This window comes from Hippocampus zosterae, chromosome 4, assembly GCF_025434085.1.
Source record: "Hippocampus zosterae strain Florida chromosome 4, ASM2543408v3, whole genome shotgun sequence".
Classification (NCBI taxonomy): domain Eukaryota; kingdom Metazoa; phylum Chordata; class Actinopteri; order Syngnathiformes; family Syngnathidae; genus Hippocampus; species Hippocampus zosterae.
The window spans coordinates 11,208,016-11,222,721 of record NC_067454.1 but is presented as its reverse complement, the minus strand read 5'-3'; the positions used below and the strand labels follow the sequence as shown (position 1 = coordinate 11,222,721).

The 14,706-nt window shown below is 43.3% G+C and overlaps 1 protein-coding gene and 1 long non-coding RNA gene across 9 annotated transcripts in view; one reads left to right on the top strand and one right to left on the bottom strand.

Annotated features, from left to right (window-relative positions):
* LOC127599209 (uncharacterized) overlaps window positions 1-6,744 on the bottom strand; it is a 47,955-nt gene extending 41,211 nt beyond the window's left edge. For both annotated transcript variants that reach the window (XR_007962019.1, XR_007962018.1), the window contains exons 1-7: window positions 6,617-6,744; window positions 5,951-6,020; window positions 4,825-4,919; window positions 3,356-3,455; window positions 3,062-3,180; window positions 2,850-2,942; window positions 2,053-2,123 (exon numbers count right to left, since the gene is read on the bottom strand). This is a non-coding gene — a long non-coding RNA (uncharacterized LOC127599209). The remainder of the gene's footprint in view (window positions 1-2,052; window positions 2,124-2,849; window positions 2,943-3,061; window positions 3,181-3,355; window positions 3,456-4,824; window positions 4,920-5,950; window positions 6,021-6,616) is intronic.
* Window positions 1-14,706, top strand: part of kif26ba (kinesin family member 26Ba) — a 67,700-nt gene that overhangs the window by 41,967 nt on the left and 11,027 nt on the right. For 4 of the 7 annotated variants that reach the window (XM_052062820.1, XM_052062822.1, XM_052062823.1 and 1 more), the window contains 16 exons: window positions 2,880-3,095; window positions 3,366-3,459; window positions 5,251-5,396; window positions 5,917-6,033; window positions 6,622-6,808; window positions 6,927-7,116; window positions 9,241-9,412; window positions 10,046-10,363; window positions 10,432-10,602; window positions 11,748-11,880; window positions 12,005-12,236; window positions 12,455-12,556; window positions 12,695-12,822; window positions 13,022-13,201; window positions 13,277-13,545; window positions 13,750-14,392. In XM_052062820.1, the coding sequence (XP_051918780.1) occupies window positions 2,880-3,095; window positions 3,366-3,459; window positions 5,251-5,396; window positions 5,917-6,033; window positions 6,622-6,808; window positions 6,927-7,116; window positions 9,241-9,412; window positions 10,046-10,363; window positions 10,432-10,602; window positions 11,748-11,880; window positions 12,005-12,236; window positions 12,455-12,556; window positions 12,695-12,822; window positions 13,022-13,201; window positions 13,277-13,545; window positions 13,750-14,392 (3,298 nt within the window). The remainder of the gene's footprint in view (window positions 1-2,879; window positions 3,096-3,365; window positions 3,460-5,250; window positions 5,397-5,916; window positions 6,034-6,621; window positions 6,809-6,926; window positions 7,117-9,240; window positions 9,413-10,045; window positions 10,364-10,431; window positions 10,603-11,747; window positions 11,881-12,004; window positions 12,237-12,454; window positions 12,557-12,694; window positions 12,823-13,021; window positions 13,202-13,276; window positions 13,546-13,749; window positions 14,393-14,706) is intronic. The other 3 variants (XM_052062819.1, XM_052062818.1, XM_052062821.1) reach the window with 3 other exon arrangements.

Here is a 14,706-nt window from a genome sequence, read left to right as displayed (position 1 = left end):
TCGTTATCTGAGCTATGAGCGTTTGTGATTTTCAGTCCAGAGCAACAAGCAAAATGGCCGCTCCGTGAGATAGATGAAAACGGGTGGATTTTGCTACTACACTCATTTTCCACATGTGCAATATCAATCAGAATGCCTTGTTTAGACTCGTGGGGCTGCATAGAACATATTATGCTCAAGAAAGTTGGGGATGGGAGGGGGTGACTTCCCCTTGACAAAAGTGTGTAAAGACACGTGGGAACTGTTTTAATTTATCGAAATTGCACAATGTCTGATTTGACAAAAATGCCTGATGGGATACTTTACTGTGCATGCATTTCTCGTTATCTGACTAAAGGCAGCGTTTCCGATGCAGCGCTTGTATTGGATTTCATTTGATTATGCAGGTGTTCTGAATTGTGTGGCTGGTGAGTGGAGCTTTATAATCTGCATCCATGTTTGCCCCCTCTCTTTTGACGATTTATCCTACTATGTGAAAGAACTGACACTCTGTGGCCTCATGGACTGTGTACACCGCTTATTTACTCACTCGCTCTCACACAAGGGAAGGAAAAAGGCTCTCAAGAGGAGGGAATATTTTATGAGTTACGCCTTGTAAAGCGTGCAACGGTAAAATCCTTCCCCCAGGCTCTCACTGATGTGATGGTCTCTTTTATTGGGGTCACGAGAGGGCATGTGGTGTGTGTTATTGTGTGCATATGTGTATGTATGTGTGTGTGTGTGCGTGTGTGTGTGTGACATGCAAAGTGTTGACCTGGCGCTGCCTCTGCTCAGTTCACCTGAGTCACCAGAGTTGCATATTTATTGTTTCACACGTGAGTGTGAAGCATTGTATTTAAATTGATAATTATTTTCATGTGAGCGAGATCCAAACACACACCCGTGTACACACACACACACACACACACAGAGTTTATTGGACCAGCTCTCTTAAATGGCCCGTGGTCATTTAATGATGCAACCAAAGGAAAGCCTGTTAATGTGTTATTAGATGTGAGTGAGAAAGCGAGAGATGAATGCGCACATAAACAGCAACACACTGTGTGCTAGGACCTCTTTGGATTTTATATCACCCTTTCAACAATATGGGATGCATAATATATTTTTATATGAGATAGCAGGCACCAGAGAAGCTTTTATGCTTTTACACTTCATAACCAGGTTGTCGTTTAAGATGGGGTTGCTCAGTGAAGCGTGACCTTGTTCGGCTGCCTTATTGTTTTTGTCCCTCGTTTGTGAAATTGTGCGTTCAAAATGAATAAAAAGTTTTGTATTCATAGAAGGTAGGCATGGGCGTAATGGTTGATTAATTGATCATTAGCCATTCTGTGTGGAAATGATTGTTGATTCATCATGTTTTGAAGCTATTGAAGCAACGTGGAGTGCGCTACTTGGTTTGAAGTGATGCTATTGATTCCATCCCATATAGTTTTTTCAAATTTAATTGGTATTTTATTCCACTTAAATTGAATGAAACCAATGATTCAAAATGATTGATTACACTGGCCAGCAAATATTTTAAAAAAAATTTCGTCCATCATGCAAGTAAACTTTTCTATTCAACTTTTCTTTTTTTGCGCTGATTCTGAATCGGCCCTCCTTTTTTTCTCTAGCTTATTGGGGTTTCGCCAAAATAATAATAAATAATATTAGTTATGTTTGCAAATTGTCGATCTGTCCACCCATCTGTCGATGAAGAATCTGTAATCCTCAAGACCCCATTAAGTCAATTCACAATTTTTTTTGATACGTTTAAAGATACTTGATGAAAATATGCAAAGACTGACAGCGGAGTCGTCCCTAACAGTTGAAATTTTGCATTAAACAGTTTTTCAGGGTTTTTTTGTGTGGGCGTGGCTAAAACAGCACGATGTTACACGCGTTGGTGTCTGGCATGAGTCCCCTGTCCCCCACTATGTAAGAACTCGAGTGCCTTCTTCGCATCACTGGTTATCCTTCATATTGCCTGTTATACTGTCTGATAAAGACACCCTATTTTCTCACATGTTCTGACAATATAATCATATATCGTGACTTAAAAAGATAACTCACCATGCTCCGTTCCAAAGAAGCTCCGCATGTTCCTTCTTCTTACATTGGGATTCGGTTGTGTTCACGTCGCTCTTTAAGCAAAAGAAAACATTGATATTATTGTTTCCTTGGACAAATGATCATGAAAATGAAAAACTTACAATAAATCATAGGCAGTATATTCTTGGCAGGCCCACTTGCCAAGATGTTTATAAATAATGAATATTTCCAATAAAACCAGAGGAGGATGGCAATGTGTCAATATTACACCCACCGTATATTTTCTTTTCTTTCGCCATCTTTGAGTATATTTCAAGATGAAACGAATGCATTTCCACATAAGAAAAAGAGAGTGGATTTCATTTGTGTCATATTGCGAGTGATCCGAAGTGATGACGCAGCATGTTGCACGCTCAGCTGTCAAAGCAAACAATGGCGGCTGTCAACCGCTTAAATTGAGGCTGTGAAGGTTCTGATGGGAGTGGGAGGAATTGAAAAACTGCTAAAAAAACATTTTGACAGTTCGAGACCAGTCGGAAAAAGGCGTGAGGAAAAATTATGGAATATATTAAATTTGTAGTTGTTCATGACAGCCAATTGTTTGCATACAGCTTCAGATTTTATCTTCATATTCTGCTTTCACAATAAACTATTTTAATGGAACTCGAGCTATAATCTCATCGTGATTTCTTTCGAATAGATGAAAACGTCCAAGAGATGCTCATACAGCGTGGATGATCTTGGTAAAGACGCGAGTGCGTCGTTCATTGAATTGTGCGAGTGAGTGTATCCACAGAATACTTTTCCAAGATTAATACCTCGTGACATTTCTTCTTGTTGGCCCTCAGGTGAAAGTGATGGTGCGTGTATGTCCGGCATCTCAGTCCAACCTGGCGGAGTCCAGTTCTTTCCTCAAAGTCGACCCGAGAAAGAAACAGATCACCATCATGGACCCTTCAACCAATCAGACACCAAGCGCCGCCTCTCAGAAGAGAGTGGGCTCCAACCAGGTCCCTCCCAAGATGTTTACCTTTGACGGCGCCTTCCCTCCTGATGCGTCGCAGGTCAGTGGGCGGCCCGACTCATCGGTACCTCAACCTGCCACCCATCATACTCTTCTATCCATCTGTCTTGTGATCCATCTATCATCTGTCCATCGACATGAATCGAAATGAAATGTTTATCATTCATCAGCCTCATATATTCATCCATCCATCTCGTGTCTTCGTACCAACACGAGAGTGTTGAATGCTAACCTCACATCGGGTTTTGTCAGTCTGTTGACGTCAGCTCTAATTGGTTCTTCGTGACTGTCCTGCCTTACCTGTTGCTAGGCGGAAGTTTGCGCAGGAACGGTTGCCGAGGTGATTCAGTCGGTCGTGAATGGAGCAGACGGATGCGTCTTCTGTTTTGGGCACTCCAAGCTGGGTAAGACACACACATAGGCACGCACGCATGCGCATGAACGCATGCACAGATGTGCAAGAGAAAATACGGCGCGCCTCGACTGGCCCTCATCGATCAGCGCGAGAAAGCAGAGGATTAGTGTGTCTTTTTGGGCCTAATCTGTCTCAGTTTTCCTAATCCTCCTGAACGCAATCTTAAAAGGGTCGGGACCTCTCACTTCAGACTAAAACATGTCGCAACTAACATGCACGTTCACAATCAAACCCATAGCATAACTTCTTAGGGTAGTGCTTGTAAAACCTGACACCCAGTCCCACCTAAAAAAAAAAAAGAATCACCCCTCACCAAGTATCATCATCCATAACCAATATTAGAATACAGCAGGGTAGAAGACATCAACCGTTCTGAAATACCTACCTAGGCAGTGATTCTTTCATGTCCCACTGCAGAGATGACCACTTGTGCACTTTGAGAATCACTGTATGAGAATATAAATATGGACGATGGACAACCTTGGGTCAACCCTTGCCGTGTTAAGACATTACGTGCAAGGGACCCAGACACGGTCTTATGCTTGTCCCTGCTCAATTGTTACTTGATAAATGGTGAGCGAGTCGTTTTATTTCGCGGGTGAATCCATCAAACAGCAGTAGGCTCTTTGCTCTTTCAATCAATATTACCGTTCTACGAGGTGATATCGCGCCGTGCCGACCTCCCCAGTTGGAATGGCTGTAACAACAGATGTGCGCTGATGCAGTCCCCCTACGGCCATCCATAGTAATGAGGCTGCATTACAAAGGCATTAACTTTTTCACTAATTAAAATAGGGAAAGTAACACACTGAGCATTTACAATGGGCTCTGTGGCTCTTGGCTGTGGACACACGCTGGCTCTCACAGTCTGCTTTCATAAAGTAAAGTTTTCGACGAACGAAGAGACTCAGAGTCCAAATGCGACTGAATTCATTGGAGGACCTTCAGGAATGCAACTAATTCCTTCTTGCAGGAATGATGGCAACGTCTGTAGTGGACTAAAACGCACAGAGGCACGGGGAGAACATGCAGAACTCCACATGAGGAGGCCGGGGCCAAATTTGAACCTGTAGCCGCTGCAAACCTCTGCAGACGCGCTTAAAGCGGGACGAATCTGTCAAAATACAGACAACATGCAGTTAATGAATATTCTAAATGAAACGTCACGTGTGTACTGAACTGTCTCACTTTTTTTGAACAGGTGTAATAATTTGTCTTTTTGAAGGGTGAGAGACCACGAGGGGAGAATCAATATCAACTATCAATATTAGTGACTTGACGCACACGGACAAGAACTTGACTCATGTCTGGCCGCGTGATATATTTAAAAACAAAAAAATATATATTCTTGTACCTTTTTACAATGAAGAGAATCTGGCCCGATTTGCCTTTTTATATTCTTCATGAACCTGGCCTCCTCACACAAAATCATCGGCATCACACCCGTCTCTACGTGACAGATAAAATTCGGCTGTGACAGTGATTCTCAATGGTGGAGGAAACCTTGCGGTGGAGGAGGAAAGAGATTATATTGTGAATTCAGAGCATTGCTGACAAGCACTTGATCCTCCACCAGGTCGCAGAACAAATTACACACACGACGGGCTGCTCATGTCCTTATAGGTCTTCATTAGGGTGTCTCACATATTTTTGCGGATTCCGATCTCCTGACAGCCACAGCATGTGTGTGTGTGTGTCTTGTGTGTGTGTGGCCAAGGGGAAAACACACACTTCATCCACACTGAATTTCACACACTGTCTGCCTGTCTGTCTGACGCAGGCAAATCTTACACCATGATTGGCCACCACGACTCCCTGCAGACGTTAGGTATCATCCCCTGTGCCATCTCCTGGCTCTTTAAGCTCATCAATGAGAGGAGGGAGAAAACAGGGGCCCGCTTCTCTGTCCGTGTGTCTGCAGTTGAGGTAAGCGTTGGCCCGGTACATGTCAGCATGTTTGGGCTCCTTTCCACTTGGGTACCAGCTGCGGGGGCACAGAACCAAAATGGCGGCGCTAGACACACTGCTGGGTGTTAATTTGGAAGGGGAGGCAAAGTGTGCCATTTTTCAAAGAAAGCTTGAGTCCTCCTTGTCAGAAAGAGACAAGTTGTTCCTTTGGGTTTTGCTAGATGATATAAGGAACACTACAAACATGCACACTGACTACTTTTAGAATGTCATGTCTTGCATTCCCACTCGACAAAGTAGAGTGGGACAATTGTTTTCAGCGTTGACATGGAAGTGATATAAAGAGGAAAAAAAAAACAATGTCATAAAAATTACATGTCACAAGACATTTTTGTTGGCATTTTTAGGAGCCAAACTATCCAAATTTGGCCAGTTTTCACTGAAAACGGTGGAAACTGCCTTTAGTGAATTACAGTGAAATGTGTCATGATATTGGCGATGACTTTACTGTTTGTTGATATGCGCGCGCTTCTAAAAGGTTTGGGGCAAAGACGAGAACCTGAAGGACTTACTCTCAGAGGTGGCCACTGGCAGCCTGCAGGATGGACAGTCACCTGGGGTCTACCTGTGCGAGGACCCCATCTGTGGTATGCAGGTAAAAAACACCTCGATGCAAATGAGCCTCAATCTGAACAATGTCTAATTCACGAAAAGGCAGCAGTCATAACCACATCCTGTTTTAGTTGAGCAAACAACATCAATAGGAAGTTGGTGTAAAATCATTTGAGTGAGGGAAAAGCAATGTGAGGGAACGCTCTGACATGTACCAGACATGTTGTCTTATATTAGGACGCCCACAATCTGACCCCCCCCCCCCCCATGCCCCCTCCCACAACCTAATAATTTTGTGCTCTGAAAGATGGCAGTGCAGCCCTGGCCGGTCCAATGACACTGCCGAACAAATGAAAACTGTGTTCGTTTGATGTTATATGGTTATGGGATTAAGAGGTATGATACAAGCACAGATGTGAAATCCCCCACTAATCTGACATAATCTCATCAGAAATGATACCCCACAGTATAGCAAGCACACACACTCACGCACACACACATTAAGAAAGTGTTAATAGAATCTGGCAATCATACAAGCGCCTGCTGGGTGGCGTGCATCGCAACATTAATAATATTTTACCCGCTCCTTTTGTCTGATTCCCCATTCCCTCCTTTCCCGTCCTCACCACAGCTCCAGAACCAGTCCGAACTGCGTGCTCCGACACCAGAGAAGGCAGCCTGGTTCCTGGACGCAGCCATCGCGGCCCGCCACAGCAGCCAACGTCACGACACCACCGAAGAAGACCACAGGAATTCGCACATGCTGTTTACACTGCATATTTATCAGTACCGCATGGAGAAGACGGGCAAGGGAGGAAGTGAGTTCAAATCAAATCTAAAATACGCTGCAAAACAGCTCTGTTGTTTTCAGATGTTTGTTTAACATTCCCCTGCACGTCCCCTAAACACTTCATTGAATTATTGCCACCTTGCAAGTGTCGGGAGGTCGCAGTCGCCTCCATCTGTTGGACCTGGGCAGCTGCGATGTCGGTGTCCTCGAGGGCGGGGCGGTGGGGAAAGGCAGGGAAAATTCTTCGGCCAGCTCGGCACCTCTTTGCCTTTCCCTGTCAGCTCTCGGCAACGTGATCCTCGCCCTGGTCAACGGGAGCAAACACATCCCGTACAAGTAAGCTTCAATGGGGAAGTCACCTGCAACCATAATGAGGATAAGCACAATAGAAAATGGATAAAAACAGCAGTCAACGAAGGAAATATAGTTAAATGTGCAATCGGAATTATGATCTTGAGTCATTCAACATTGGCCACGTAAAAAAAAAAAAGTCATCCAATTATTGTGTCGTCTCAAAGCATTTAGGCATTTCAGTGAGTACTTTGCACAAGGTTAACAGATTTTAGAAAGCCGCAGTGGAATTAAGAAAGTGGCAGTTTTTTTGTTTCCCAAGGTTTTAGGGAGTCAATGTCAGAAACAACACCTGCTGTTGCATATTCATCACTGTAGTTAAGTGATGAGAGCTGCAAGGCGATAGAAAGATAAATAGTTGAACACAACAAAAGGCAGAGGACAAATGGCAAGAGAAAGAGAGAAAAAGCAAACATTTTTTGAGTATAAATTAGCGGTTGTACACTATGCAAATCTCTCTGTCTACCTTTCCTTTTATTCCGTGTCCTTGTTCTACCTTCCTTCCTGCCTTCTTCTTGAGGCTATGTGGCTGTGTGCGCCGTGGTGGGATAATTAAATCACCAGCACTTACATTTACATGGTCAAATCAGATCAGTGAAGTTGGAGTCGTAATTTGGTGGCTGGAGCTAATGTGGGATTGGGATTTAGACGCCTCAAGACTCAAGTGAGAGCATGTCACTTCAAGGCTATAGTGTCGGATTACTTGATAGCAATTCTGTCACGTTAGGCGTGATGGTAGTGCAGAGGACCTCAAAAAGCAGGAGGGCAGGGAGGAGCAGGGTGGAGTGACCAAGATGTATTTAACAAAATTGCAAACAGTAGAAAAACTAGCTAACTAGCTAAACTAGCTAAAAACTCACTCAAATAAAATCCAGAAATCTTAGGAAACAAAGTAGCAACAAAACCTGAGACAGAAGACAAAACATGACACGCAACAGCAACAATGACCCGACACAGAGTGGTTGTGCCGGGAGTCCATTGAAACAAACAAACTAATGACACAATGACCAACAGGTGTGCAGCTGCAGGCGGAGCCCTACAGTGCCACCTGTTGGTCACAAACAGAACCATGACAAATTCATTATTAAATGCGTTTGATGACGTTTTGGCCATGTTTGACAGAAAGCCACATGTAGTTTGGCTATATGGTCTTTTAAGGAACACAGGTGACAATTGTAAAAAAATAAAATAAAATTTAAAAAAAACCACCACAAACAAAAAAATAATAATTATAATAATAATAATAATATGTATTTTAAAATCATAAATAAAATCAAGATTTATAATGGGCATGTACATAACAGAATGGCACAAATCATGTCTCTTAAGGGTTAATGGCCATTGTTTCTCAAGTTCATGACAAATCTACCTTGTCATTGCTTGTAATGGCTCATTGCGCACGCTGGCACAGCCTGATGATCACTCACAGCACATCACTCTCCAAGAAGGCATCGTGTGGTAAAATTACAGTACAAGTATTAAAACGTGACTGAATTGTTTTGTAAATCTTAAATAAATGCTTGCAAATTTAGTTTCGCCACTCTCTGTTGCTCTGAGGGAGAGAGAAGCATTAGTTGAACGCTGAGGCAGTAAGAAGGAGTAAAGAGAAGAGGTCAAGACTAATGTGTTTGAATGCAAACCTGTTTTCGAGAGATATGACTGCAGGATGTGTGATTGTTTTTTTTTAAAGGGGGATAGCGGCAGGAGATCTACAGAATGGTCACGGCACATGTATTGTATGCACACAAAAAAAACGGCATGTATGGCCTCAGTAACACACTTTTTTTGATAAACAAACTCTCAGTCTCCAGTCTGCAAATTTAATCTCTGAAAAAAAGACAAAGATAAACTTCCAATATTAGTCTGCCTAATATCTGCAACGCTTCTCTTAAAACCTTTGTGCTTGCTCGTACTAATCCAAAAATAGAACAGAAGGATTAGCATGAAGTTTGCCTCTCTAATCTGTTCTGCCTCTCAACTCTTTATCTGTTCACATAATCTACCATTTCAAAATGTTGGCAGGTTTTATCAGTTATGCTATGAATAACCATTCGAATGACATCATCAACGTATACCGTGTACAATACTGTCGTCTGTGTCGGTCCCAAGGGACAGCAAGCTGACCATGTTGCTGAGGGAGTCGCTAGGCAACATGAACTGCCGCACCACCATGATCGCTCACATCTCGGCCTCGCCGGCGGATTTTTCGGAAAGCCTCTCCACTATCCAGATCGCATCCCGCGTCCTACGCATGAAGAAGAAAAAAACTAAGGTCACCGTGGTAAGTCTAAATAAAACATTTGCCTCATTCATTACATTTCAAAGGGAACTGAACTGGAGCAGTGCACCACCACACCTAGCTGCTGTCCCTGTGGTGCAAGAAGAACGGTGTTTGTTCTTTGCTGTACGGGGCAGGGAAGCCGTCTGCTCCAAGTGAATGATGACACAGCATAATTAAAAAAGGAAAAAGATTATTTCAAAATGGGTTTGGAGAGAGATGTGTTGCTAGGCAGAAGTCTCATGAAGACTGCGAAGCAACAAGTGGCCATGAAAATGTTGAAATAGAAAGTTTATGTAACTTTAGTGTCGGTGCACTCAGATGGAAAAAAAGACTTTTGAGTGACTCAATTAAAGAAAAGTCAATGTAAAAGTATTCTTGTGTCTAAAAATGAACACAAAATCCAATCACTGTCATTAGAATGAACAATATTCTCTCTTCCCGAAACAGGCATGATCAAATGAGCTATAAGGCTGCAACCCAGATGAGATATGACATTTGTTTCTTGGATGAAGACAGTTAAAAATAGATTTATTCATTCTTTCTTTGTCACTCTCAGTTAAAGCGCAAATTCAATATAACACCTCGTCAAAAAATATAATTTTCTGTCTTCCTGTCATCATCATCTGTCCTCAGCAGTACACCTCCAGCTCCTCTGGAGGAGAGAGCTCCTGCGAAGAAGGTCGCATGCGTCGGCCCACCCATTTGCGGCCTTTCCATCACCGCGGCGACCCCAACTCAGACCTCCCACTGCTGCGCCTGTCCAATGACCCGGACGAACAATATTCAAGTAGCGAGCAGTCATGCGACACCGTCATCTACGTGGGTCCCAACGGGGCCGCTGTGTCAGATCGGGAGTTGACAGACAACGAGGGTCCACCGGAGTTTGTGCCGATAATTCCCGCCCTGCTGCGAGCAAAATCAGAGACGCTACAAAGTCAGGCGGTCCAGAAGGTAAACGACGTTTAGGTCACAATCCGACATAAATGATTTGACGATTGATTCCTCAAGTTCTGCTTCAGCAGGTGCAGCCCGAGCCTGAGAGCCAAGACCAGCAAGGTGGACCATCTCAGGCTCAGTCGATACTAGGACAGCCTTTGGCCCCTGTGCCTGAGGAAGGGGCCGAGTGCCTAAAATGCAACACCTTTGCTGAGCTGCAGGAAAGACTGGACTGCATTGATGGCAGTGAGGAGGTGAAGCGCACCATCATAATCCTGAGAAATTAACCTGCTTATGAACAATCGAGTGACAAACATTTGGAGAGTCTATATTGTAGGAAAAACTTTTGCGTTGTGTGTCTTTTGAGGGTTAATACAGTGGTATCTCTACTTACAAAATTAATTGGCTCTAGAAGAAATTTCTTACCTAGAAAATTTTGTAAGTAGAGACGCGTTTTCCATGTAAATGCCCTAATCTGTTCCAAGACCCCCAAAATTCAGACATAAATGTTTTTATAAAGCATAAAAATGCATCAAAATATGTAACAAATACATGTGACAATTAGATTTTTGCACAATAAATGAGACTCGTGCATAATGTAAAGAAAACAAAGAATAAAGAATAAAAATTATGGTCATTTAACTTTTGACTTAGTCCTCACTGGGGGTTTTTTGCCCCCTTTTAGTTCATGTCCTCTCTCAGAAGTGTTTTTTGCCTGGGGTTTTGTAAAGAACCAATCCATGCTTTTGTCGGCTTTTAACAATCCTTCGATAATGTCTAAGGCAAACATCAGCATTGTGTGTGATCGCCCAACTGGTGAACACTTTTTCTGGGTGATTGACATTTCATATCATAACACCTCATTGGCGAATGATGAGGACGCTGCATCGACACATATCTATCTATCTACACACAGACACATAAAGTAGAGGTCCGTCTTAGCCAATGGGATGCCAGGATGATGCTGGGTAATAGCCAATGACAGAGCAGCTATTAGTATTTTGCGTTCAGGACAGTCGGAGCTTCCAGTAGCAAACTCTATTTTTACCTTTCGTATCTTGAAATTTCTTTCGTAACAAGAGGCAATATTTTTCTGTTGAGGTGTTTCATAATTTGAAAATTTCAGATGAAGAGACGTTCGTAAGTAGAGGGACCACTGTATGATGTTTTCCTGTAAGCTGTGCTGGGCAGCACTGAAGTCAACTATGCCAAATCCAAGCTGCACCATCTCCAATGTGTCTTGCAGAACCCTTTTTGATTATTTAAAGGCACAACATCTACAAACCATTAAAAGATAGAAAATTCCACCCATGCCTACAGTCAGACTGCACTTTATGCTAGCCTTGCCCCCGGAATGAAAATAGAGCCCGAAATGTTATTTGTCATTCATTCTATTCAGGTGGCAAAGTTTCCCTTTGAGGAGGTTCTGGTCTGTAAACAAGGATCCAAAGATCCACGTTTCCCTTCTGAGGATTCAGTCAGTCCCACTGAGAATTCCTCTGTTGCTACATTGGACACAGAGGCCAAAACAGGTGAATTACTTTACATTAAAATAATGTAGAGTGCCATTCGCTTCTTTGTTTTCTCCGTGTGTAAACAATCTGTCACCAACAATATAAATTTCATTACCAAAGTAAGTTAAACATTACTCCCCAGGAGGTCCAGTCCAGCTCACTTCCTCCTCGACAGAACATTCTAGAAGGAAGACCAATGAAGAGCAGCTGCAAGATATCAAAGAGGTGGTGGAGGAGGCGGAGCTGGCTCAGACCATTATCCACAGTCTGGCTCAGAGTTCCGGGTCCACCTTCGTGTCTGGCAGTAGGAATGTGACAGGAAGCAATGCATCAAACCCCCTTCACAGGTCCAAGGCCTCACTCCAGCATGACAAGTGAGACAAGATTGAATTATCACATTGGGACTTCACATAAAGAAAATTATTAAAAACATTTCACAGAATGCAGTTCAAACTACAACCACAATAGTCAACCAAAATTAACCAAAATGTAGTTACAGTTGCAACCAAAATTGAACATTATCATCTTGTGCACAATCACATTTCTGAAGGTATTTTGATGTTAAAAAAATATGAATATCTCATCTGGACAGCCGTGAAAATCTGACCATGGGAGTTAACACTGAGGGGAAGACACGGCCACTGGGATCCCCACGCCTTGGAATCGCCAGCCTGACGAAAACCTCAGAATACAGGTGAAGTTCAATATCAATAATAAAATGAAGTGCAGTTGAAATCACGTAATAATTTTGTATTCAGTTTTCTGTGATGCTCCTTGTACTTGCATGTGTACTTACAAATAAAAATGCAGTCAAACTTCTGGGTGTCACCAGGCCTCCGTCCTCGCCGTCTCAACGGTGTAAAGTGTACACTCAGAAGGGAGTGATACCAGCAACATCCCCACTGGCTTCACACACTTTGGCTCAGGAGGGACAAGCAACAGAAGCCTTGAACTCTGACAGTATGTCTTTCTCCACATCTCCTGATTGTATTTTAATTACAAACTGTTAGCTTGTTTGAAAGAAAATTCACATAATAAAAAGTCCAGAGTCTTTCTTAAGTCACCAGTCCAGGGTGAACAATGCCTCTCGCCCCAAGTAGTAAAAAAATACTTGCAGATCAATGGGCCATATTACCAAATATTATCAATATGTTTGCAGACAGCCTGGCTGCAGACAGCGGTCGTTCCTCCACCAAGTATCCACTATCCAGAACATCTCCTGTTGGTATGAGTCCACAAGTCAAAGATCCAACTCCATCCCTGTCTACCAGCCTGGGCTCCGCAGAAACACTCTGTGATGATGATGTCCCTCCGATACCCTTGGATACACATCGGGATGGTGAGTGAAATACTTCTGTGTTTCAACAACTGAAGGGTCTTAAGGTCTGAAATGATCCACACTTGACCACTGCAGGACTAGCTGGACATCACTTGCTGTGTGACGAGCTATCAGTATACACAGGGGCTGCAGGAGAAGAGGAGGCACTCGATGACACAGCTCTCATGATGACACAGCGTCTGACCTGTCGCCCACCGAGCATTATCAGCTTCAATAGTGACTGCTACTCTGTGGACGCCCAGCCCTGTGGAGTTCTCACGAGCCCCGTTGAGGATGGAGCTGCAGAGAGCTTTCGTGTGATTGCAACAAGCTCTGCGGTTACAGAGGTTGTCGCCATGGCAGAGGTTAGTGTGCTTGATACACGATGTTTGATATTTTAGTTTGACAGACACCAAGTGAAAAGTTGGTCAAATAAATATGGAGTCAGTCATCCCATTGCTGCCAGAACTTCTCAATTTTGGGCATGTGTCTGCTTCTTATACCGGGACACAAACTGTTCTGACCACGGAGTAAGGTTCTTTATTCTTGTCAATTAAATTGTTCCACAGGTGACAATGGCCAAGCTGCACATGGAGGGGGATGCGATTGCCTCGGTGATGACCCCTATTGCCTCTTGGATGAGTGATCTGAGTGGGTGCAGTGAGGGTGATCACTCACTTCACAGCTTCAGCCAGTCCCAAAGTCATCAAGGGGAAGCCTTGGCTGAACACAACCTAATTTCCTTGGGACTAGATGGGGCAGGAGATAATGGAAGCAGTGGATGTTTTAGAAGAGGGAGTTTAGATGGAGTTATGTCAGAGAACAGAGGGGTGAAGGGAACGCAAACCAAGGACAGTTTGAGAAAAATGCCTCCATCTATGGCTAAAACAACCATCCAGTCTTTGACAGCACTTGGGAGCCACTCTACCTTCAAGACCCCAATCAGTACTCACTCCTGTGTAGCTATCAAACAGATGGCCATGCAGGAACCTACTCTCTGCTCCTCACCAACAAAATTAAACACACAGCAGTTGGCTTCCATTTCCAGTGAGATGAACTTTGAGGACCCTTGGCTGGTACGTGTACTGGAGGATGTGAGGCCCAATGAGGTAGTCAGGCCAGTGAAGAATGATGCGGAGCATTCAAAGAGCCAATCAGGGCAGAGGACTGAAACAGCTGGAAATGGGAACCTTGAAAATTTCTGCAGGGATGGTAAGAAAATAGCTATTTCTTTTGCCTCTACCAAGCACAAAATGAGAGGTTTTGTTTCATTTAAACTTTATTAGCGGGTTGATTAGTTAGCAAGGCTACACAACATAAGGTGTGATTGGTAATGTCCATCCCAGAAATGGTACTCTGCGTCGAGTCACAATGTCTTGTGCCATCCTTCAAGCATAGCCTGTTAATGTTCAAACAAAAATCAAAAACCCCATACAAATTTCAGTTCGAACTTGGTCAAGGTCTTTTCTGATTATTAATCATGTTAACAATTCCAGATTGTCTGTGAAAATTTTATTACAATTGGC